Source organism: Chamaea fasciata, unplaced genomic scaffold (assembly GCF_029207755.1).
Source record: "Chamaea fasciata isolate MVZ Bird 193981 ecotype frontalis unplaced genomic scaffold, bChaFas1.0.hap1 SCAF_23, whole genome shotgun sequence".
NCBI lineage: Eukaryota > Metazoa > Chordata > Aves > Passeriformes > Sylviidae > Chamaea > Chamaea fasciata.
The window spans coordinates 6,916,597-6,940,956 of NW_027094108.1; the positions used below are offsets into that span (position 1 = coordinate 6,916,597).

At 64.9% G+C, this 24,360-nt stretch overlaps 1 protein-coding gene across 1 annotated transcript; it reads right to left on the minus strand.

The window, feature by feature from the left end:
* Positions 1 to 468: 468 nt before the first annotated feature.
* Positions 469 to 24,248, minus strand: CROCC (ciliary rootlet coiled-coil, rootletin). The gene is given in 35 exon segments (XM_066202873.1): positions 469 to 607; positions 1,447 to 1,557; positions 2,443 to 2,559; positions 2,823 to 3,059; positions 3,772 to 3,918; positions 4,360 to 4,533; positions 5,079 to 5,230; positions 7,082 to 7,202; positions 7,290 to 7,411; positions 8,007 to 8,325; positions 8,671 to 8,838; positions 8,926 to 9,085; positions 9,678 to 9,916; positions 9,992 to 10,123; positions 10,829 to 10,963; positions 11,535 to 11,636; positions 11,918 to 12,069; positions 12,541 to 12,668; positions 12,840 to 13,033; positions 13,335 to 13,700; positions 14,118 to 14,262; positions 14,448 to 14,609; positions 15,818 to 15,996; positions 16,526 to 16,669; positions 17,824 to 17,919; positions 17,996 to 18,092; positions 19,106 to 19,312; positions 19,389 to 19,495; positions 20,043 to 20,208; positions 20,625 to 20,716; positions 20,802 to 20,885; positions 20,963 to 21,142; positions 21,786 to 21,925; positions 24,169 to 24,196; positions 24,198 to 24,248. Coding segments are annotated over 35 exon segments (5,205 nt in total). The 3' UTR covers positions 469 to 556.
* Positions 24,249 to 24,360: the final 112 nt, after the last annotated feature.

The following is a 24,360-nucleotide window of genomic DNA, read 5'->3' on the forward strand; positions in this document are numbered from 1 at the left end:
TCCATGTTTATTCCTGCAGCGACTGAGGAGGGTCAGAGTCACCACTTATCTTCCCGTGGTTTTCCCAACCTCGGGCTGCCCCGGAGCACCAGTAAAAAACCCCCAGTCCCCAAAAATTCCACATAAAACCCCCGCTAGTTCCTGAAAAAATCATTCAAAAATACAAATCCAGGGAGTTTTTTTGTTAGAAAAAGGGGAAAATTAAAATGGGGCGAGGAGAGGAATGAATCAGTTGAGTCTTCTGGAGCTAAAACAAGGGAACGTTCCCCATTCTTTAGTTAAAAACTGCAACAGGAAAATGGGAAGACCATCCATGAGGTCCCAAATTGTATCAAAAATAGACCGATTTTGTTGGCTGCTGGGAAAAGTGCAGCTTTTCCCTGGAGAAAAGGGAATGGGGAGACAAGAATCGCTGTGGGTTTCAAGCACAAGGATTGGGATGGATCCTCCCATCCCTGAGCTGTGCCGGGCGCTGCTGTGGATTTCGGGATCAGGGAGGGATCCCGCTCATCCCTGAGCGCAGCTGTGCCGGGCCCTGCGGATGTCCCGGAATTCCCTAAGTTCCGCTGGGATGTCGCTGCAGCTCCTGCTCCTTGAGCAGCGCGATCTGCAGGAGGGAGGGGAGACTGTGGAGCCAGGCCGTGTCCCCATGTCCCCGTGTCCCCCCGTGCGGTGTCCCCGTGTCCCCCCGTGCCGTGTCCCCGTGTCCCCCCGTGCCGTGTCCCCGTGTCCCCCTGTGCCGTGTCCCCGTGTCCCCCTGTGCCGTGTCCCCGTGTCCCCCCCGTGCCGTGTCCCCCCCGTGCCGTGTCCCCGTGTCCCCCCGTGCGGTGTCCCCGTGTCCCTCGTGCCGTGTCCCCCCCGTGCCGTGTCCCCGTGTCCCCCTGTGCCGTGTCCCCATGACCCCCTGTGCCGTGTCCCCGTGTCCCCCCCGTGCCGTGTCCCCCCTGTGCCGTGTCCCCGTGTCCCCCCCGTGCCGTGTCCCCCCGTGCCGTGTCCCCGTGTCCCCCCGTGCCGTGTCCCCGTGTCCCCCTGTGCCGTGTCCCCATGACCCCCTGTGCCGTGTCCCCGTGTCCCCCCGTGCCGTGTCCCCCTGTGCCGTGTCCCCCGTGCCATGTCCCCCCGTGCCGTGTCCCCGTGTCCCCCCCGTGCCGTGTCCCCCCCGTGCCGTGTCCCCGTGTCCCCCCGTGCCGTGTCCCCGTGTCCCCCGTGCCGTGTCCCCCGTGCCGTGTTCCCGTGTCCCCCCCGTGCCGTGTCCCCCCCGTGCCGTGTCCCCGTGTCCCCCCGTGCCGTGTCCCCGTGTCCCCCGTGCCGTGTCCCCCCGTGCCGTGTCCCCGTGTCCCCCGTGCCGTGTCCCCCCGTGCCGTGTTCCCGTGTCCCCCTGTGCCGTGTCCCCCCGTGCCGTGTCCCTCCGGGCCGTCCCCATGTCCCCGGGCCATGTCCCCTCACCTGCTCCTCCAGGCCGCCGCGGCCGAGCCGGAGCCGCTCCAGCTCCCGCGCCAGCTCCGCGGGCGCCTCGGGGAGCGGCCGGGCCCGGAGCTCCAGCGCCGACACCTGCGCCTGCGGGGAGGGGCGCCGGGCACCCCGAACTGGGCACCGCCTGCGCCGGGCACGCCGAAAACAGCCCGGAGCCAGCGCCAGCACCTCCCTCCCGCTGGAACGAGCCCGGCCCCATCCCGGACCAGCACTGGGATCCCTCCCGCCGGAATGAGCCCGGCCCCATCCCGGACCAGCACTGGGATCCCTCCCGCTGGAATGAGCCCGGCCCCATCCCGGACCAGCACTGGGATCCCTCCCGCCGGAATGAGCCCGGCCCCATCCCGGACCAGCACTGGGATCCCTCCCGCTGGAATGAGCCCGGCCCCATCCCAGGACCAGCCCTGGGATCCCTCCCGCCGGAATGAGCCCGGCCATATCCCGGACCAGCCCTGGGATCCCTCCCGCCGGAATGAGCCCGGCCCCATCCCGGACCAGCCCTGGGATCCCTCCCGCTGGAATGAGCCCGGCCATATCCCGGACCAGCACTGGGATCCCTCCCGCTGGAATGAGCCCGGCCCCATCCCGGACCAGCACTGGGATCCCTCCCGCTGGAATGAGCCCGGCCCCATCCCGGACCAGCAGCCCCGGCTCGTTCTCATCAAGATGAGCTCCCGAAGGGGCAGCCCCAGCTCATGGATCGGGATCAGTCCTGGCCCATGGATTGGGATCAACCCCAGCCCATAGATTGGGATCAGCCCCAGCCCGTGGATCGGGATCAGCCTCAGCCCGTGGATCGGGATTAGCCCCAGCTCATGGATCGGGATCAGTCCTGGCCCGTGAATTGGGATCAACCCCAGCCCACAGATTGGGATCAGCCCCAGCCCGTGGATCGGGATCAGCCCCGGCCCATGGATCGGGATCAGCCCCAGCCCGTGGATCGGGATCAGCCCCGGCGCAGGGACCCACCCGCAGCACCTGGATGCGCTTCCGAGCCTCCTCCAGCTCCCGCTCGGCCGAGCCCGCGGGGAGATCCGGCGCCGCCGGGAGCTGCGCGGACCCAGCCCGGCCGGGAGGCTCCTGGCCCTGCCCAGACAGAGATAAATACGTATTAAAGTACATATAGATATAAAATTACAGATAAACCCAAAACATATTACAGTAAAATATATATATTTAAATATATACATATAAATATATATATATAATATCAGATAATTAGATATGATGATATAGATACGAGATGCTAATTAGACAATTAGCCCATAAGGGTGCGGGGCTCTATGGGGGATCCACAGGGTCCTGTCTGGGGTCCAAAGTCAGCAAATTTGGGGTACGGCCCCCCTCACCTCCTGCTGCCGGTCCTGGGAGGGCTCCGGCGGCATTCCCTGTTCCGGCGGCATTCCCGGCTCCCGCGACATCCCGGGCTCGCAGAGCATCCGCGGCTCCCGGAGCATTCCCAGCTCCCGCAGCATTTCCGGATCCCGCAGCATTCCCAGCTCCCGCTGCTCCCGCAGCTGCTCCCGCAGCATTCCCTTCTCCCGCCGCGCCTCTGCCAGAGCCTGCCGCGCCTCCTCCAGCCCCTCCTGGGACACCGGGGGGACAGCGGGACAGCCCCGTGACACCCCGGGACAGCCCGGGACAGCCCGGGACAACCCGGAGACACCCGGGGACAGCCCGGGACAGCCGGGGACAGCCCGGGACAACCCGGAGACACCCTGGGACAGCCCCGGGACACCCTGGGACACCCCGGGACAGCCCGGGACAACCCGGAGACACCCGGGGACAGCCCGGGACAGCCGGGGACAGCCCCGTGACAGCCTGGGACAGCCCGGGACACCCGGGGACAGCCCTGGGACACCCCGGGACATCCTGGGACAGCCCCGGGACAGCCCGGGACAGCCCGGGACAGCCCGGGACAGCCCGGGACTGGCTCAGGGGGACTGGGAATGGGTCCAGGGAGAACTGGGACAGGATTCAGGGGAACTGGGGGAGCTGGGAATGGGTTCGGGGGTAGCTGGAAGGGGGGTTGGGGCAACTGGGGGTACAGGGAAAGGGGTTCGGGGGAACTGGGGGAGCTGCGAGGGGGCTCAGGAGAAGCGGGAGGCGTTTCAGTGGGACCTGGGGGCACTGGGAGTGGTTCAGGGCCAATGGGGGCACTGTGGGGGCGGGGGGGTTCAGAGGGAACTGGGGGAAGTGGAAGGGGGTTCAGGGGGAAGTGGGAGGGCTGGGAGGGGGTTCACAGAGAATAAGGGGACCGGGAGGAGCTGGGGGCACTGGGAGGGGTTCCGATCGCACCTGGAGTAGCCTCCGGTCCGTCTCGCCGGCGGCCAGTGCGTTCTGGAGCTGCAGGAGCCGCTCGTGGAGCAGGGACCCGTCCGGAGCTTCCCCCTTGGAGCCCGGCGGCACCGGGAGCGGCCCCGAGCGGGACTCGGCCTGAGCCAGCTGTGCCCGGGAGCGGTTACGGACACTGGGGAACCGGGGGACTGGGGGGACTGGGGAGAGGTTCACGGAAACTGGGGGAAGCGGGAGAGGACTTAGGGGAACTGAGAAGGGGTTCAGGGGGAACTGTGGGGCTGGGAAGGGGCTCAGGGCAAATTGAGAAGGTGGTCCAGGGGCAAGGAGAGGAATGGGGAGGGGACTCAGGGGGACTGGGTGGGTGTTCAGTACGAACTCAGAGGAACTGGGAGGGGATCCAAGGAGAACTGGGGGGCTGAGGGGGGCTTTGGCGGGAACCGGGGACAACTGGGATGGGATCTAGGGGGAACTCGGGGGAACTGGGAGTAGGTTCAGGGGGAACTGGGAAGGCTCTCGGGAGGAGCCGCGGGACTGGATCACATAAAAGCCGATTCAGCCGCTGGAACTGGCCGGGATCGGTGCCGGTACCTGTTTGCGGAGCTGCTCCGCTCGCTCCCGCGCCTCCGCGCCCCGCTCCGCCAGCGCCCGCCGGGCCCGGCCCAGCTCCGCCTCCAGCGCCCGCCGCTGCAGCTCCAGCCGGGAGCTCCGGCTCTCGCACGCCTCCAGCCTCTGCCGGGCCTCCTCCAGCTCGCCCAGCTTCTCCTGGGGCCGCCGGAATGCCGGCGTGGAGCCGGGATGTGCCGGGCACACCTGGGCTGCCCCACATCCCCACCCGGGCTGCCCGATCTTCCCCACGGGGCTTGCCGGACATTCCCGCCTGGACTGCCCGGTATTCCCGTCCGGACTGTTCAACATTCCCGCCTGGACTGCTCAACATTCCCACCTGGACTGCCTGGTATTCCCGCCTGTACTGTCCGGTATTCCCACCCGGACTGCTCAACATTCCCACTTGGACTGCTCAACATTCCCACCTGGACTGTCCCCACATTCCCACCCGGGCTGCCCCCACATTCCCACCCGGACTGCTCCCACATTCCCACCCGGGCTGCCCCCACATTCCCACCCGGGCTGCCCCCACATTCCCACCCGGGCTGCCCCCACATTCCCACCCAGACTGCCCCCACATTCCCACCCGGGCTGCCCCCACATTCCCACCCGGACTGCTCCCACATTCCCACCCGGGCTGCCCCCACATTCCCACCCGGGCTGCCCCCACATTCCCACCCGGGCTGCCCCCACATTCCCACCTGTGCGGCGCGGCGCTCCCGCTCGGCGGTGCGCAGGCTGCGCTGCAGGGCGCTCAGGCGCTGCCGCAGGTCGCGGCATTCCCGCTGGGAATGGCGCAGGCTCTCGTCCTGCAGCAGCCGCGAGGCGCGGGCCGCGCTCAGCTCCCGGCGCCCTGCGGGCACGGCACGGCGGCGCCCGCGCTCAGGGGACAGCAGCGGGGACCCCGCGCCTGTGGGGCGGGCGGGGGTCCGCGGGGGACAAAGAGGGGCTCTGTGGGGTTCCTGGGGGCGCGGGGGGGGGTTACTGGGGTTAGTGGAGGATGCAACGGGGCTTTACCGAGGCTTATGGGGGTGCAAGGGGGTCACTGGGGCTCTGTGGGATAAAGGGAGGCTTTGTGGGGTTTATGGGGGATGGAGGGGGGTGTTACGGGGGTTTATGGGGGTGCAATGGGCATTGTTGGGGTTTCTGGGAATTGCAGAGGGGTTTATTGGGGTTTGCGGGAATTGCAGAGGGATTTACGGGGTATGCTGGGGGTTACTGGGATTTAGGGGGGTTTACTGGGGGTTTGGGGGGTGCAGAGGGGTTTATTTGGGTTCATGAGGTTGGAAGGGGGTTACTGGGATTTGGGGGGGGTTACTGGGGTTCATGGGGATGGAAGGGGGTTACTGGGATTTAGGGGGGTTTACTGGGGGTTTGGGGGTGCAGGGGGGTTTACTGGGGTTTATGGCGGTTTACTAGGGTTGGGGGGGTGCAGAGGGGGTTTACTGGGGTTCATGGGGATGGAAGGGGGTTACTGGGATTTAGGGGGGTTTACTGGGGTTTATGGGGGTTTACTAGGGTTTGGGGGGGGTGCAGAGGGGGTTTACGGGGGCAGCAGGGGCGTTGCTGGAATTTAAGGGGGACGCACAGGGATTTGATCAGTTTTCCTGGCTTTCCGGAGCATCCACTGGGGAGTTTCCCAGTTCTGCTGGGGCTTATGGGGACGCAGAGGGGTCTCACCCATTTTATTGGGATTTACGGAGTTGGCACTGGGGGATCCCCAGTTTTACTGGGAATTACAAGGGATCCAGGGAGGTTCCTGGTTTTCCTGGGGTTTCTGGGAGATTCGGGGGGGGTTACCCACTTTACTGGGGTTTATGGCATTTGCTCGGGGCATTTCCCAGTTTTCCTGGGGTGGTTGTGAAACGGAGGGAGGTTTTGCCAGTTTTATTGGGGTTTTATTGGAGTTTATGGGGGACAAACTGGGAGGGGCTCCTGGGTTTACTGGGGGTCAAGAGCGATGTGCAGGGGGTTTACCCCTTTGTTGGGATTTATGGAGACTGCACAGGGAATTTACAGGTTTTACTGTGATTTATGTGGGATCTGTAGGGGAGTTCACCGGTTTTACTGCAGCTTATGGGGAAATTTTTTAATGGGTATTTATTATTTTTTTAATGTTTTGGGTCTTTAATTTTATTGGGATTTATGGAGTTCGCATAGGGGTTTTTTCAGCTGTTTTATTGGAGTTTTCAAGAAATACAGGGGGGGATTTACCAGTTTTACTGGGATTTATGTGGGATGCAGACAGGTTCTGCCCCACTTCATTGGGATTTATGGAGTTTGCACAGGGGGCTTTACCAGTTTTACTGGGTTTGGTGGAGTTTCCCAGTTTAACATGGGCTCCACAGGGGAGTTCACCAGTTTCAGTGAGGTTTATGGGCATCCATGAGGGTTTTCCCAGTGTTACTGCGATTTCTGGGGGAGCAGAGGGGCTTTGCCCATTTTTTTGGGTTTAGAAGGATCTATGGAAGTTTTTAGCACTTGTACTGGGGTTTAAAGGAGGTGCAGAGGAGTTTTACTGAGGTTTACTGGCATTTATGAGGTTTCCCACCAGGATTTTGGAGGAAATCCCAGGGAGCATCCTCAGGTCCAGGCAGCACCGCCCCCTCCCTGTGCCTCAGTTTCCCTCCGAACACCCACTCGCAGTGGAGGCTCCAGCAGCCGCCAAACCGCCCCGAATCCCACAATTCCCGAAAACCCGCACCTTGCTCGCTCTCGTCCAGCAGTTTCTGGAGCTGCTGTGCGCGGGCGCCGGCGCTGTCCCGCTCCGCCTCCGCCTCGGCCAGGCGCCGGCCCAGGCTGCCCAGCTGCCCCCGGAGCTCCTCCTGCCGGGAACACGGGCTGGGAAAGGGCCGGGAAGGGCCGGGAGGGGATAGCGGGGACGGGAGGGAGGGAGGGACAGGGGGACGCACCCGCTCCCGCTGCGCGTCCTGCAGCTCCTGCAGGAATTCCCGCAGCGCCGCCCGCAGCGCCTCGGGATCGGCGTCGGGATCCGGGAAGGAACCAGGGCTGCCCGGCCCCTCCGGGCCACCACCTGCGGGGGGACAAGCGGGGTGGCACGGGGACACCAGCCTGGGGTGAGGGGATGGAGCGATGGGGGACACCAGGGGCGCAGGATGGGAAAATGTGGGGCCCGGGGATGCAGGGGATGGAGTGAAAGGGACCCCAGGGATGCAGGGGATGGAAAAATGGGGTTTGGAGGACCCCAGAGACGCAGGGGATGGAATAATGGGGTATGAGGGACCCCCGGGATGCAGGGGACCGAGCAATGGGAGACCCCGGGATGCAGGGAATGGAATAACGGGGTGTGGGAGATCCCAGGATGCAGGGGATGGAGCAGTGGGAGACCCTGGGATGCAGGGAATGGAATAACGGGGTATGGGAGATCCCAGGATGCAGGGAACGGAGCAATGGGAGACCCCCGGATGCAAGGAATGGAATAACGGGGTGTGGGAGATCCCAGGATGCAGGGGACGGAGTGATGGGAGACCCCCGGGATGCAGGGGCCAGGGCACCGGTGTGTTGGAGACCCCCAGGGCGGGATCACTGGTGACACCAGCGCTCCGCAGAGGGACACTTTCCCTTCCCTCAGCCCCCTCCGGAGCCCCGGTGGCCCCGGGGCCGCTCACCCTTGGCCCTGGCGACGGCCACGGTGCGGAGCAGGGTGGCCTGGAGGCCGCCTAGGCGGGACTCGGTGGCCCTGCGCTGCTCCTCGCCCCGGGCCAGCTCCGCCTCCAGCCCCTGGGCCCGGCCCTGCGCCGCGCTCAGCCGCAGCCCCAGCTCGGCCACCTCGGCCCGCGCCGCCTCCACCTTCAGCTGCAGGTTCCGCGCGTCCGCCAGCAGCTTCTTCTCGTTGCCCCGCGCCTCCTCCAGGCTGCGGGACAGCTCCTGCTCCCGCTGCCGGAACTCCAGCTCCGCCGCCGCCAGGCGCTGCTGCAGCTGCTGCAGCTGCGGGAGAGATCGGGGAGAGGATGGTGGGCTGGGAGGGATGGGGAACGGGAGAACGGAGCGCTGGGGTGATGGGGAACACCCAGGGATGCAGGGGATGGAGCAACGGGAACACCCAGGGAACTCCCGGGATGTGGGAGATGGAGCCGTGGGGCAATGAGAACACCCAGGGATGCAGGATACCACGGTGATGGCCATGATAGGCGACAACAGGCACCAAGCTACTTCCTGAGGGGACAGGGACACCTCCAGACACACAGGACAGCCAGCTATGGCGGGGCAGGGACACTTCGGGGTGTGAGATATCCACACCGGGGTCTTGGGGACCCTTGGGGACGCCCTCACCTCCTTCCTGGCAGCCTCGGTGCCGGCCTCGCTCTCCGCCACTTTCTGCCTGAGGCCGGAGGCTTCGCGGCGGCTCCGCTGCTCCCGCTGCTCCTCCAGGGCCACCCGCGCCTGCAGCTCCCCCAGCTCCCGGCCCCGCCGGCTGTTCTCGCTGTCCAGCTCCTTCACCTGCCCGCGAGGGGACGAGCGGTCCGGGGACAGCCCCGATGGCCGGGGAGGCTCTGTGCCACCCGCGCTGTCCCCGCTGTCCCTGACCTGGCGGCGCAGCTCCTGCAGCTCCCGGCGGCTCTCGAGGCGGGCGCGCTCCAGCCCCCGCAGCGCCGCCCGCAGCTCCGACACCTCCCGCTCGGCCGCCGCCCGCGCCGCCTCCAGCAGAGCCAGCCGCTGCTCCTTGTCCTCCCCGGAGCGCTTCAGGCTGCGGCAGCGCGGAGCGGGGGTGGCGGCACCCGGGGGGGCGGGGGGACAGCATGCCCCCGGCCCCAGCTGTGCCCCAGCTGTGCCTCAGCTGTGCCCCAGCTGTGCACCATCCCGGGTGTCCCCCCAGCCCCAAATTTCCATCACCTTGTCCGGAGAGTCCTCCTGACCTGGAGCATCGCCCCATCCCAACCTGAGCATGCCTGTGTCCCAACATCACCCCCACCCTAGGCATCACCCTCCAGGGTTGGGGGGTCACCCCTGTAATTCCCAACTTCTGCTTTCCCTCGTCCTGAGCATCTCCCAGCTCCTGTATCTCTCAAGTCCTGCAACTTCCAGCCCGTGCTTCCCTCATCCTGAGCATCTCCAGATTCCTGCATCTCCCAATCTGTGCTTCCCTCATCCCGAGCATCGTCCAACTCCTGCATCTCCCAGTTTCGGGCAGCCCCTTGTCCCAGCCATCACTCCGACTCCTGCATCTCCCAGCTTGGACATTCCCTCGCCCTGAGCATCCCCCCAAACCCTGAGCCTCCCCTCCAAGGTGCTGCAGCCGCGCCCTGCACCTCCCGGTGAGGGCATCCCGCGTTCCCAACCTGATGCGCTCTCCCTCGGCGCGCCGCAGGGCGGCCCGCAGCTCCTCGTTGGAGCGCTGCAGCGCCTCGTTCTCTCGGGCCGCATCGCCCAGGGCCCGCCGCGCCTCCTGCGCCCGTCGCCGCTCGGTGTCGCGGCCCTCGCGGCTGTCCCGGGCCTCTCGCTGCGCCTCCAGCAGCTCCCGCCGCGCCGCCGCCCGCGCCTCCGCCCCCGCCCGCAGCTGCGCCCGCGCCTCCTCCGCCTGCCCGGCGGTGGAACTTAGCAGGATTTGGGGGCTTTAGGGGGACGCGAAGGGGTTTTGGTGGAGGGGACTCACCTCCCGCAGGGCGCCGTCCCGCTGCTTGGCCGCCGCTGTCGCTTGGTCCCGGAGCGTCCTCGCCTCCCGCTCGTGGCTCAGCGCCGCCTCCTCCGCCCGCGCCCGCAGCGAGCGCAGCTCCGCGGCCAAGCCCTGCGCGGGGCACGGCACCCGGAGACCCACCGCCCTTCGGGCTCCCCGGCGGGTGGCACGACGGGGGCGGGGGCCCGGAGACAGGCGAGCGACGGGGACGGGCCCCAAAGACAGGGGGACAGGGGGGATGAGGCCCGGAAAGAGAGGGAGGCAATGGGGATGGATCCCAGAGAAAGGGGGGGCGATGGGGATGTGTCCTGGGTAAAGGGGGGGCGATGGGGATGGGTGTCAGAAAGATGGGGGGGAGGGGGGCAATGGGGATGGGGCCCGGGAAAAGGGGGGCACTAGGAGTGGTGCAGGGATGGGGTGAGGGGGCTCAGGTACCGCAGCTGAGGAGGGGACAGCTGGGGGACTGCAAGACAAGGGGACACTGGGGGGGTCTTGCAGTGGTGGGGGTGAGGCTCATGCAGGAGGGTGCAATGGGGGGTACCCAGGAATGGGGGGCTCACAGGGGACAACCAGCCATGGGGGGCTGCAATGGGGGGGCCAGAGGAGATATTCAGACAGGAGGGGTTACAGGAAGGCATGCCCAGAAATTGGGGGGCGACAGGGGGGACACCCAGGCACGGGTGGCTGCAGCAGGAGGGGACACTTCGGCAATGGGGGTTGCAATGAGGGGAGACACCTGGGCATGGAGGCTTGAAGTGGGGGCTCTGTGGAGCTCTGTACCACCCTGGGGAGGTTCTGGGAGCCCCTCAAACCCACCTGCTCCTTCTCCTGCTGGCTGGTGACCTCTTGCCGCCGCTGCTCCAGCTCGGCTGTGGCCTCATCCAGGCTTTGCTGGAGCCCCGCCAGTGTCCCCGCCAGGGCCACCCGCTCCTCCTCCTGCAGCGCCAGAGCCTGGGGGGACACAGGGCTGGCACAGGGCTGGGGGACACGGGGCTGGCACAGGGCTGGGGGACACAGGGCTGGCACAGGGGGACACAGGGCTGGCACAGGGGGACACGGGGCTGGCACAGGGCTGGGGGACACAGGGCTGGCACAGGGGGACACGGGGCTGGCACAGGGCTGGGGGACACGGGGCTGGCACAGGGGGACACAGGGCTGGCACAGGGCTGGGGGACACGGGGCTGGCACAGGGCTGGGGGACACGGGGCTGGCACAGGGCTGGGGGACACGGGGCTGGCACAGGGGGACACAGGGCTGGCACAGGGGGACACGGGGCTGGCACAGGGCTGGGGGACACGGGGCTGGCACAGAGGGACACAGGGCTGGCACAGGGGGACACGGGGCTGGCACAGGGCTGGGGGACACAGGGCTGGCACAGGGCTGGGGGACACGGGGCTGGCACAGGGCTGGGGGACACGGGGCTGGCACAGGGGGACACGGGGCTGGCACAGGGCTAGGGGACACAGGGCTGGCATAGGGACAGGGGGACGTGGGGGTGGCACAGGGACAGGGGGACACCCACTTGCTGCTTCTCGCTCTGGTGCTGCTGCCGTGCTGCCGCCAGCTCGGCCACCAGCTCCTCGTGCTCCTGCACCAGCCGGCCCCGCTCAGCCTCCAGCTCCTCCTGCCAACCCCAAGATCACCAGTGAACCCCCCAAAATCACCAGTGAATCCCCCAAAATCATCAGCGAACCCAAAAAAACACCAGTGCACCCCGAGCATCATGTCCCAACAATCATCCTTAAAACCCCTCAAAATCACCATCACACCCAGAACCCCACCATCACACCCTAAAAGACTCCACCACAGCACCCCAAAATCCCACTGCTGTGCCCTCAAAATCACCCCCCGCATCCTCAAATCCTCGTGCCCCCCAAATCCTCGTGCCCCCTGCCCCGTGCACACCTTCTCGCGCTGGAGCTGCTCGAGCTGGTCGCGGTGGGCGTCGCGGGCGCTCTGCAGGGCCACTGTCACCGCGGCCGCCTCGGCCACCGCCACCGCCTGGCGCCGCTCCCGCAGCTCCTGCGCCCGCTCCCGCCGTGCCACGCCCAGCTCCGCTGAGGGACACCCCAGTCACGGGGACATCCCACGGTGGGACACCCCTCAGCCGTGGAGACACCCCCAGACACCGGGACAGCCCCAGGCATGGGGACGGACCCCCATCAGTGGGGACACCCCTCAGCCATGGGACACCCCAGTCATGGGGCACATCCGAGCCAATGGGGACCCACCAGTCACCGGGGACAACCCCAGTCAGTGGGGACATCCCCCCATCAGTGGGGACACCCCCAAGTCATGGGGACAGCCCCTGTCAGTGGGGAAAGGTGTATGGAGCTGAGGATGAGGATGGGGATGGACAGGGATGAAGATGGAAATGGATGGGGATGGGGATGGGATGAAGATGGATATGATGGATGGAGATGATGAAGGTGACAGATGAGGATGGGGATGAGGATGGCGATGGGGATTGATGGGTTGGAGCTGGGCATGGCTGGGCTGATGGGACACCCGGGACCAGGACCCCTCACCCTCCAGCGCCTCCTTAGCCTGGGCCAGAGTCCGGCCTTGGGCCTCCAGCTGCTGACTGCGGGCTTGGAGCTGGGCCAGCTCCTGCTGCAGCTGGAACACGCTGCTCTCCAGCCTCTCCTTCTCCGACCTGTGGAATGCCAGGCACAGGGCTGGGTGCAGAGCTGGACCCACCCTGGGACCCACCTGAGCCCAGCACGCCCTGGCCCAGCACCCACCTGAGCCCGGCACCCACCTGAGCCCAGCACGCCCTAGACCAGCACCCACCTGAGCCCGGCACCCACCTGAGGCCGGCACCCACCTGAGGCCGGCGGCCTCGCGGTCGCGGTGCCGGTCCTGGCGCTGGGCAGCCGCGAGCTGCACGGCCAGTCCTGCCCCGTCCTGGGCCAGCGCCGCCTGTGTCCGGCCCAGCCGCTCCTGCTCCGCCCGGAGCCGCTCCTGCTCCGCCCGCGCCCGCTCCAGCGCCGCGCCCGCCGCGCTCTGCTCCTGCAGCGCCTGCGGGCACACCGGTGACACAGGTGACGGCCCCGGCACCACCAGTTACACCACACTGACCACCAGCTACACCATGCTCCCTCCCCTCCCCTCCCAATTACTCCTGGCACGCTCCTCACCCCTCGCAGTTACCCCAGACACCCTCCCAAGTCACGCCATGCCCCCTCCCCACATGTCTCAGGTACACCTGACATCCACCCCCCCCTCCCAGTTGTCCCTGGTACCCACCCAGTTACCCCGGCATCTTCTCCACCCCTCCCAGTCGCCCCAGCACGCTTCCAGTAGCCCCTGCGGCGCGCACCTGGCCGAGGCTGTGGCGCAGCCGCTCGTGGAGCCCGCGCAGGTCCCGCAGCTCCTCCCGCAGCCCCCGCCCGTCGTCCCGGGGGTCCTCCCGTGCCCGCTCCAGGCCCTGCCGCTCGCTGGCGGGGCGGGGGCCGCGCTCCAGCCGCAGCCGCAGCAGCGCCAGCTCCCGGCACAGCTCCCGGGTGCGCAGCCGGCCCCGCTCCCGCTCCTGCTCCAGGCGCTCCAGCCGCCGGCTCAGCTCCGCCTTGTCCCGGGCCAGCCCGGCCGCCAGCTCGCTGGTCTTGGCCAGCGCGTCCCGCAGCCGCGACTCCTCCGCCTCCGCTGCCCGCCGGGCCTCTGCCAGCTCCCCGCAGCTGCCCTGCGCCTGCGAGCGGACAGCGGCTGGCACCGCGGCCGCGGCGGGACGGGGTGACCGGGGCGTGGGGAGTGCCTGAGGCATGGGGGGCACCTGGGGCCTGGGGGGACTGGCTGGCATGGGGAATGGGGGGCATGGAGAACACGGGGGGCGACTGGGGCTTGGGGGTACCAGCCGGACATGGGGCACGGGGGACACCTGGGCGTGGGGAGTACCTGGGGCAGGGGAGGACACGGCAGGCACTTGGGGACACCTGGGGTACGTGGGGGCACCTGTGGAACTGGGACATGGGGGCGGCTGGGGCACGGGGCTTCAACCACGGCAGGGCTTTATTGTGGGGATGCGTCCGTGGGGATGCACCTGTACCCAGGGGGATGTCCCTGGATCCGTGTCCGGCCCCGCTGTGGGGCGGGCCCACATGCCCACCTTGCCCAGGGCCTCGGCCAGCGCCTCCTGCTCGTCCCGGGCCAGCTCCGCCTCCAGCAGCGCCCGGCTCAGCGCCTCCCGCGCCTCCAGCAGCTCCTGCTGCGCCCGCGCCCGCTGCGCCTCCAGCTCCTGCACCTGCTGCTGGCTGTGTGGGGACAGCACCCACCTGTGCCCACCTGTGCCCACCTGTGTCCCCCGGGCACCCACCTGTGCCCATCGGAACCTTCCTGTACCCACCCTCCTGTACCCTGCGGCACACCCACCTGTGCCCCCTGTGCCCTCACCTGCCCTCACCTGCCCCCACCTGCCCGCACCTGCCCCCATGCCCACCTGTGCTCCAGCTGCTCACGGGCAGCCTGGGCGTTGCGGGCGGCCTCGTCCCGGGAATCCTGCAGCTCCTCGTTCCGGCACCGCAGCTGCTCCCGCTCCTGCTGCAGGGCCCCCGCCCGCTGCTGCTCCTCTGCCAGCGCCGCCTCCGCACGGCCCAGCTCCCTGATGGACACATGGACACGGGCATGCGGACACACAGACACGTGGACAAGGCACATGGACACAGGGACACAGGCACAGGGACACACAGACACATGGACATGGACACAGGGACACAGGGACACACAGACACGGGCACAGGGGCACATGGACACAGGAACACCGGTACAGGGATCAGGGACACACTGACATGGACACATGGACACACAGACACAGGGACACGGGCACAGGGACACATGGACACAGGCACGGGGACACACAGACACATGGACATGGGCACATGGACACAGGGACACCGGTACATGGATACAGGGACACACTGACATGGACGCACAGACACATGGACACACAGATACAGGGACACACAGACACAGGGACACGGGCACACGGACACAGGGACAGATGGACACACGGACACGTGGACACACGGACACAGGGACAGGGACACACAGACCCATGGACATGGGCACATGGACACAGGGACACAGGGACACAGGGACACCTGGACACAAGGACAAAGGGACACGTGGACACAAGGACAAAGGGACATGTGGACACATGGATACCATGGTATGGGGGCACCAACACATGGACATGGGTGGGGGGGTGGACAGGCAGATGGACACACATGGGAAGATGGACAGATGGACATGGAGGGGTGCATGGACGGGCAGACGGACAGAGCTGGGCGGATGGCTGGATGGACAGATGAGCACAGCTGTGAGGAATGGACAAACAGACATGGATGGGCGCAGGGATGGGGTGATGCCCATGGGCAGGCTGGGAAAGATGCATCAGCATGGGAGAGATGTGCAGGGACAGACTGACACATATGTGTGCGGATGGACGGATGGACGGACGGACGGATGGACGGATGGATGCACAGGGATGCAAGCGCAAGGACAGATGGACACACAGGATGCAGATGGACGGATGGGGACACATGGATGCACTAGGACAGATGGATACAAGCATTCACAGGGACAGACGGACACAGAGAAGCAGACAGTGAGTGACACCAGGACAGACGGACACAGGGACAGACGGACACAAGGATGCACAAGGACAGAAAAGGACACACAGGGATGCCGAGGGACATGGATGAGCCAGGATGCACAGGGATGGATAGGGACATGTGGATACAAGCACAGGACAGACCCACGGATGCAGAGGACACACGGATGCACAGGGACAGGCAGATGGGGCGGTACCTGCGCAGCCCCTCGGCCTGGGCGCGCAGCTGGAGCCCCTCCCGCTGGGCCTCCTCCTGTGCCCGCCGGCAGCTCCCAGCCTCGGCTCCCAGCTGCTCCAGCCGCTGCTCCAGCATTCCCAGCTCCCGCTGCAGGCTCCCGGCCGCCTCCCGGCCTGCCTCCACCTGGCTCCGAGCCTCCTGGGGGTCAGCTTTCATCAGATCTACATCCTCTTCCCATCCCTATCCCCAGTCCTCATCCCTATCCCCAGTCCTCATCCCCATCCCCAGTCCTCATCCCCATTCCCATCCCCATTCCATCCCCATCCCCATTCCCATCCCCATCCCCATCCCCATCCCCACCCCCATCCCCATCCCCATCCCCATCCCCCTCCTCATCCCCATCCCCACCCCCATCCCCATCCCCATCCCCATCCCCCTCCTCATCCCCATCCCCATCCCCATCCCCACCCCCATTCCCATCCCCATCCCCATTCCCATCCCCATCCCCATCCCCATTCCCATCCCCATCCCCATCCCCATTCCATCCCCATCCCCATCCCCATTCCCACTCCCGTTCCCATCCCCATCCCCATCCCCATTCCCATCCCCATCCCCATCCCCATCCCCAACCACATCCCCATCCCCCTCCTCATCCCCATCCCCCTCCCCATCCCCATCCTTCCCATTCCCACTCCCGTTCCCATCCTCCTCCTCCTCCTGGCCTCACCTGCAGCTGGAGCTGGCGCCGGCTCAGGGCCGTGTGAACGGCGGCGGCGGCGGCGCTGGCAGAGAGGCTGCGGAGAGGGGACACGGCGGGACACGGGGGGGACACGGCGGGCGCAGGGGGCTCGGGGTCATCTGCCAGCACCGCCTGTTCCCAGGAAAACCCGGGGGACAGTGAGGCAGGAAAGGGAATTAAGCCAATGGAGGCGGCGAGTAAGGTGGGAAAGGGGGAACGGAGTCAAGGGAAGGGGAAACAGAGGTAGGAAATGGGAAACCAAGTCAAATAAGGGGGAAACTGGGTAAGGGAAAAGGGAAACTGAGACAGGGAGGGGAAAACTGAGGCAGGAAATGCAAAAATGAATCAAGGATGGGGACACTGAGGCAGGCAGGGGACACTGGGGCAGGCAGGGAGAGGACACCGAGGAAGGCAGGGGACACTGAGGCAGGCAGGGGACACTGAGGCAGGCAGGGGACACTGAGGAAGGCAGGGAGAGGACACTGAGGAAGGCAGGGGACACTGAGGCAGGCAGGGGACACTGGGGCAGGCAGGGGACACTGAGGCAGGCAGGGGACACTGAGGAAGACAGGGGACACTGAGGAAGGCAGGGGACACTGAGGAAGGCAGGGAGAGGACACTGAGGAAGGCAGGGGACACTGAGGCAGGCAGGGGACACTGAGGCAGGCAGGGGACACTGAGGAAGGCAGGGGACACTGAGGCAGGCAGGGGACACTGAGGAAGGCAGGGGACACTGAGGCAGGCAGGGGACACTGAGGCAGGCAGGGGACACTGGGGCAGGCAGGGGACACTGAGGCAGGCAGGGGACACTGAGGAAGGCAGGGGACACTGAGGCAGGCAGGGGACACTGGGGCAGGCAGGGGACACTGAGGCAGGCAGGGGACACTGAGGAAGACAGGGGACACTGAGGAAGGCAGGGGACACTGAGGAAGGCAGGGAGAGGACACTGAGGAAGGCAGGGGACACTGAGGCAGGCAGGGGACACTGAGGAAGGCAGGGGATACTGGGGCAGGCAGGGGACACTGAGGAAGGCAGGGGACACTGGGGCAGGCAGGGGACACTGAGGCAGGCAGGGGACACTGGGGCAGGGAGAGGACACTGAGGAAGGCAGGGGACACTGGGGCAGGCAGGGGACACTGGGGCAGGCAGGGGACACTGAGGCAGGCAGGGGACACTGGGGCAGGGAGAGGACACTGAGGAAGGCAGGGGAAACTGAGGAACGCAGGGGACACTGGGGCAGGGAGAGGCCCCTCCTGGCTGCGGGTGGCCCCGGGGTGTCCCAGCACCTGGGTGACCTCGTGCAGTGTCCGGCGCAGCAGCTCCAGCTCAGAGCGCAGAGCCTGCACCTGCTCTGGCGTCGGCTCCCGGGCACGCGCGGCCTCCTGCAAATGCCGGACTGGGATCAGGCCGGGAACGAGGGACATGCATCCCCCAAAACCCCCCACACCCTGCACCCACCAGCTCCCGCAGCTGCAGGTTCAGCGTTTCCACCAGCTGCTCCTTCTCCTCGTCCTCGCTCCGGCGCCGCTCCAGGGCCGCCGTCAGCTCCGCCAGCCTGGCCAGAGCACAGCCAACATCCATCCACAGCACATCCCTGCTCCTCCTGCCCCACATCCCTTCCCATCTGTGCCACAGCCCCAAAACCTTCCCTGCGAAACATCCCCTGTGGCCCCATCCTCCTGGTGCTCCTGCATCCCTCCTGATGCTCCTGAACCCCTCCTGGTGCTCCTGCACCATTCCTGATGCTCCTGCATCCCTCCTGGTGCTCCTGCACCCCTCCTCATGCTCCTGTATCATTCCTGATGCTCCAGCACCCCTCCTGGTGCTCCTGCATCCCTCCTCATGCTCCTGCACCCCTCCTCATGCTCCTGCATCCCTCCTGATGCTCCTGCACCCCTCCTGGTGCTCCTGCACTATTCCTGGTGCTCCTGCATCCCTCCTGGTGCTCCTGCACCCCTCCTGGTGCTCCTGCACCCCTCCTGGTGCTCCTGCACTATTCCTGATGCTCCTGCACCCCTCCTGGTGCTCCTGCATCCCTCCTGGTGCTCCTGTATCATTCCTGATGCTCCTGCACCCCTCCTGGTGCTCCTGCATCCCTCCTGATGCTCCTGCATCCCTCCTGGTGCTCCTGCACTATTCCTGATGCTCCTGCACCCCTCCTGGTGCTCCTGCATCCCTCCTGGTGCTCCTGTATCATTCCTGATGCTCCTGCACCCCTCCTGGTGCTCCTGCATCCCTCCTGATGCTCCTGCATCCCTCCTGGTGCTCCTGTATCATTCCTGATGCTCCTGCACCCCTCCTGGTGCTCCTGCATCCCTCCTGGTGCTCCTGTATCATTCCTGATGCTCCTGCACCCCTCCTGGTGCTCCTGCATCCCTCCTGATGCTCCTGCATCCCTCCTGGTGCTCCTGCACCCCTCCTCATCCTCCTGCATCCCTCCTGGTGCTCCTGCATCCCTCCTGGTGCTCCTGCATCCCATCCCTCTGACCCATCTTCCCATCCTGTGCCACCTCGCCTGCCCCTCCATGCCTCCCCTCGCCCACCCCGGTGCCCCCCAGCCCCCCGCACCTGGCCGTCAGGGCGGCTTTCTCCAGCTCCGTGTCCCGTGCCCGCGCCGCCAGCTGCTCCTCCAGCTGCTCCAGGCGCAGCTCCTGCCGCTCCCGGGCCGCACCCGCCTGGCTCTCGGCCAGCCGCAGGTTGGCGGCCAGGTGCAGGCAGGCGGCGTGGGCGGCGCGGCCCGTGCGGGACACCTCGTGGCCCAGCTCCGACAGGTCCCTGGCCGGGCGGGAGGGGCAGGGTATGATCCTCAGGGATCGGCAGAGGGAGAGCTCCCGCCCCCAGCCCCGCTGACCTCTCGGTGGTGGCCTTCATCTCCCCGAAGTGGCGCCTGAAGGCCACCAGCTGCCGCCACAGGGTCAGGAGCCGGCTGTGCTCGTTGCTGAAGTAGGTGTTGAAGGACTGGGGTGGGATGGAGTGGGATCAGGCATCCACCACGGTCCCCAAATTCCCAGCTATCCCTCTTGGCCACACCCATCACCCCCAGTACTCCACAGCCCCACCCCAATTGCTGTGGGCACGGGGTGGCAGGGGGGGCGTTAACAGGTCCCTGCCTCACATCCCCTTCCCATCGCATCCCGCAAAGTCCCAAATTCCTCTCCATTCAACTTCCCCCACAGCCCCACATCCCTCCCACGGGTGCTGTATGATTGTCCCTGACACATCCCCACATCCACCGGTCATTTCCCAGCCCTCACATCCCCAAATCCTTCCCCATAGAACACCTCCCCGGCCCTGCATCCCTCCTCAGGGACTCACATCCTCTATCCCTCTGTCATGCATCCTCTTCCCATCACATGCCACACCCCCGTGCTCCCCAAATTCGGCTCTTTGCAGCATCCCCCACCACCCCACATCCCTCTCCATAATCCCATATCCTCCTGCCTCACATCCCTCTCCCCGCTGCTGCTCCCTGGAAGATCCCTGTCCCTGCCCGGGGTGTTCCCACCTCCTCCTCGCGCCTCCACTCCGCCTCGCGCTGCTCCAGCTCATCCCGGGCCCGGGCCCAGTCGGCCGTGAGCTTCCGGATGTCCTCGCTCAGCGCCGCGTTGGCCACGTTGGCCTGTTCCAGCTGCTCCCGCAGCATCGAGTTCACCTGCACCAGGCTGCTGCTCCTGGGACCCCGGGAGAACACCGTGGTCAGAATGCCCCGGGAATCCTCACATTCCCACCCACCCCTGCTGTTCCTGGGATCAGGGATCACCGTGGTCAGAATCCCCCGGGAATCCTCACATTCCCACCCACCCCTGCTGCTCCTGGGGTCAGGGATCACCGTGGTCAGAATGCCCCGGGAATCCTCACATTCCCACCCACCCCTGCTGCTCCTGGGATCAGGGATCACCGTGGTCAGAATCCCCCGGGAATCCTCACATTCCCACCCACCCCTGCTGCTCCTGGGGTCAGGGATCACCGTGGTCAGAATGCCCTGGGAATCCTCACGTTCCCACCCACCCCTGCTGCTCCTGGGATCAGGGATCACCGTGGTCCGAATCCCCCGGGAATCCTCACATCCCCCCGGGATCCCGCCCACCTCTGCTGCTCCTCCTCCAGCCGGATCAGGGCATTCTCCAGCTCGTTGCTGCTCTCCTCCTCGGGCTGGGAGCCGCTGGCGTCCAGCTGGATCTGTGGGAATATCCCCCCGCTGGCCATGACCCCGATTTGGGGATTTGGGGATTTGGGGCAGGGAACCCCCCAAAGCCTCCCTCACCGTCAGCCTCTCCTGCTCCAGCTCCGTCGCCTTCTCCAACAGCTGCTGCTCCACTTCCCCGCATTTCTTCTTGTACTGCAACACCTGGGGGAGGGACGGGGGGGGTGACACCGATGGGGGAGTCCCCAAATTATCCCAGTGCCCCCCCGGGAAGGATTTACCTTGGCTTGGAGCTTCTGCACCAGCTGGGCCTGGCGCTGCTGGCCCTCCTGGTAGGCCTGGAGCTTCCTCTTGTAGGCAGCCTGCTCCTCCTCCAGCAGCCTCCGGAGCTCGATGTTGTGCTGGGCCAGGCTCCGGCTCTCGGCTGCTTCCTCCGGCTCCAGCCGCAGGCTGTGCTCCAGCTGGGATCAGAGGGAATCCAGGCTGACACCCTTGGGCATCCCCCGGCAAAGCCGTAGCTTCCGCGGGGTTCCTCGGCAAATCCCAGCCAGCCAAGGGCAAAAGCCCCAATGGCCACGTTCCCTCATTTCTCCACGCACAGGGAGGGGATGGAAGGGAAATTTCAGGGGCACTTTCAAGGACAACTCAACCTCCACTCTGTGCGTTCAGCAAAGCACCTTCCCAGTGCTGATGGGTAAAGGATCCTCAGGTAAAAGAGTGGAAACTTGCCTGGGGATATTCTCCTGATAATTGCTTTTTCTTTAAGATAATGAGACACAAACTGAGGGATTCCTTCAGAACCCCACCAGCCCCTCAGTTTGGAGCCACGCTCAGCACTGGGAGAGCCAAAGCCCTTTTGAATTCCTGGTTGCCAGGGCAAAGAATGGAAAAACTGAAGGATTCCCACAGGGAAGGTGGGGTCTTTCCTAAAAACCAGCGGGACAAATAAAATGGGGATGGACAAGCCCCGGCAGGCCAGGACTGGTCTGGGCAATTCCCACCACGGGGACACCACAGCTCTCCTGGCGCACACCGGCAGCGCCGAGGCCGGAGCTGGCAGCGCCAGGAGGTTGGGGCTGGAAAGGCGGATCTGGCAGGGCTCACCCGCTCGCTGAGGGCGTTGTACTTGATGGCCAGCTCATCGCGCTCGGCCCGGCTCTGTGCCAGCAGGTCCTCGACGCGGGACAGCTCCTGCTGCAGGATCCGGTTCTCCTCCTGCAGGGACAGCAGCGAGGCCATGGCCCCTGCGGGATGGGATGGAGAGAGGCGGGATGGGATCTGGGATCTGGGATCTGGGATCTAGGATGGGATCCAGCCTGGGACACAGCCAGGGCATCCTTTGCCACCACGAGCTGCTCTGTTCCCCTTGGGAAGGGGTCGAGCCCTCCCCAGATGCAGCATTTGGCTAAAGGATCCTCAGGGATAGGAACAACGACCTGTCTCGGGATCTTTCCAAAATATGTGCTTTGATTTTTATAAGCAGATGCAAACAGCGGGATTTCCACCAAAATCTCAGCAGCCCCTCAATTTGAGTCTCCTCCAGCCCATGAGGAGCATTCTGACCCCTGCCCCAGCTGGAAATGCCACCTCCCACACTCGGACATTCCAAGGAATGTCGTTTCTGAGGGAAGAGCTGCTGGGAATGCGCAGTTGCGGTCACAAGCCCACTGGAAGTTTGCAGTTGTGACTGCAAGGACGTTCGGATCCACGTTCACAATCACAAAACTGCCAGGGATTTCCAGCTGCAACCACAGAATGGCCAAAATTTGGTGTTCAGGGTCACAAAGAGCTGCAGATGTACAGCTGTGGTCCAAACCCACCTCATTTTGCAGCTGCAGCATAAAGCCTCTGTAAAAGTGTGTTCGTGATCATAAAATCATGGCAGGTTTACAGCTGCAACAGCAAAACTGCTGCAGATTTGCAGCTACGATCCCCAAACTGCTGCAGATCTGTGTTTGTGATCACAAAACCCCTACAGATTTACAGCTGCTGTCATAAAACTGCCACAAATTTGCATTTCTGATCCCAAAACCTCCGCAAATTCATGTTTGTGATCACGAAACCACTGCAGATTTATAGTTGCATTCACTGTAGTGTTACAAATTTGCATTTCGACCCCAAAACTGCTGTCAATGCATGACTGTGATCCCAAAACTGCTACAGATTTCCAGTTACAATCCCTGAATATGCTGCAGATTTACAGTCACAACCACAAAATCACTAAAAATCCATGTTTGTGATCCCAAACCTGCTGCAGATTTCCAGCCACAATCCCCAGACTTTTGCAAATTTATAGTTGGTCCCAAACGTGCTTTAAATTTATGTTTGTGATCCCAAAACTGCTGTAAATTAACATTTGATTCCAGAACTGCTGCAGATTTCCAGCTACAATCACAAAAAAAACGCTGCAGATTTGTAACTGCAATCACAAAACTGACACGAAATTTGCATTTTTGATGCAAAATCTCTGCCAATTCACGTTTGTGATCCCAAACCCACTTCAGATTTATAGCTGTAAACAGAAAACTGGCACAAACTTGCATTTGTAATCCCAAAACTTCCGCAGATTTACAGTTGCAACCATAAAATCACTAAAAATTTGTGCTCGTGATCTCAGATGCGCCGCAGATTTTGTTACCATCCCAAACCCTGCTGCAGATTCACAGCTGTGACCCCCAAACCCGCCGTGAATTCACGTTTGCGATCCCAAACCCGCCGTAAATTCGCGTTTGCGATCCCAAACCCACCGTGAATTCGCGTCCGCGATCCCAAACCCGCCGTAAATTCGCGTTTGCGATCCCAAACCCGCCGTAAATTCGCGGCCGCGATCCCAAACCCGCCGTAAATTCGCGGCCGCGATCCCAAACCCGCCGTAAATTCGCGTCCGCGATCCCAAACCCGCCGTAAATTCGCATCCGCGATCCCAAACCCGCCGTAAATTCGCATCCGCGATCCCAAACCCGCCGCACTTTTCCATTCGCGGCCACAGACCCGCCCCCGATTCTCCGCTGGGATCCCGGGGCCGCCCCGATCCGCGATTTTCCCATCACAAAACCCCCTTCGCCCTCCCAAACCCACTGCCCGAGCGCCGCTCCCGATCCCGATCCCATTCCCGACCCCCATCCCGCGCTGCCCCCGCCGCGGGGGACGCGGTGACCCCACCTCAGCCCCGGGAGCATCTCCCGAGCCCCGCGCAGCCCCTTGCCGCGGCCTCCTGGTCCCCCAGCCCCTTCTCCCGGGATTTGGGGCGGTTTGGGCTCGGTGCCCGCCCGCGGGAAGCGGATGCGGGGACCCTCCTCTTCCTGGAGGTCCCGACAGCGGCACAGCCCCATCCCTTCCCCCCCCTCGCCCCCAGAAATCCCTCGGCATTCCCGGACAAACCCACCCCGAGGCTACCGGGGAGGAGAATGAGGAAAAGGAAGGAAAACAGAAACAAAGGCCAGCCCCCGGCGCTGCCCGTGGCCGGAGTGGGTGGGGAAGTCCTTACCCGGGATGGAGCCGCTCTCCAGCGGGGCGCGGGGCTCCTGGCAGGGCCTTGTCCTTAAGCCCCGCGGTCCTTAAGCTCATTAACGCCCGGGAGTTGGCTCCGGCAGGAAAAGCTCCGGGGAGGAGCGAGCCGGGGTTGTCAAGGGGTGAAGCGGCTTTGACACCCCCGGGATGCGGGGATGGCCTCGGGACC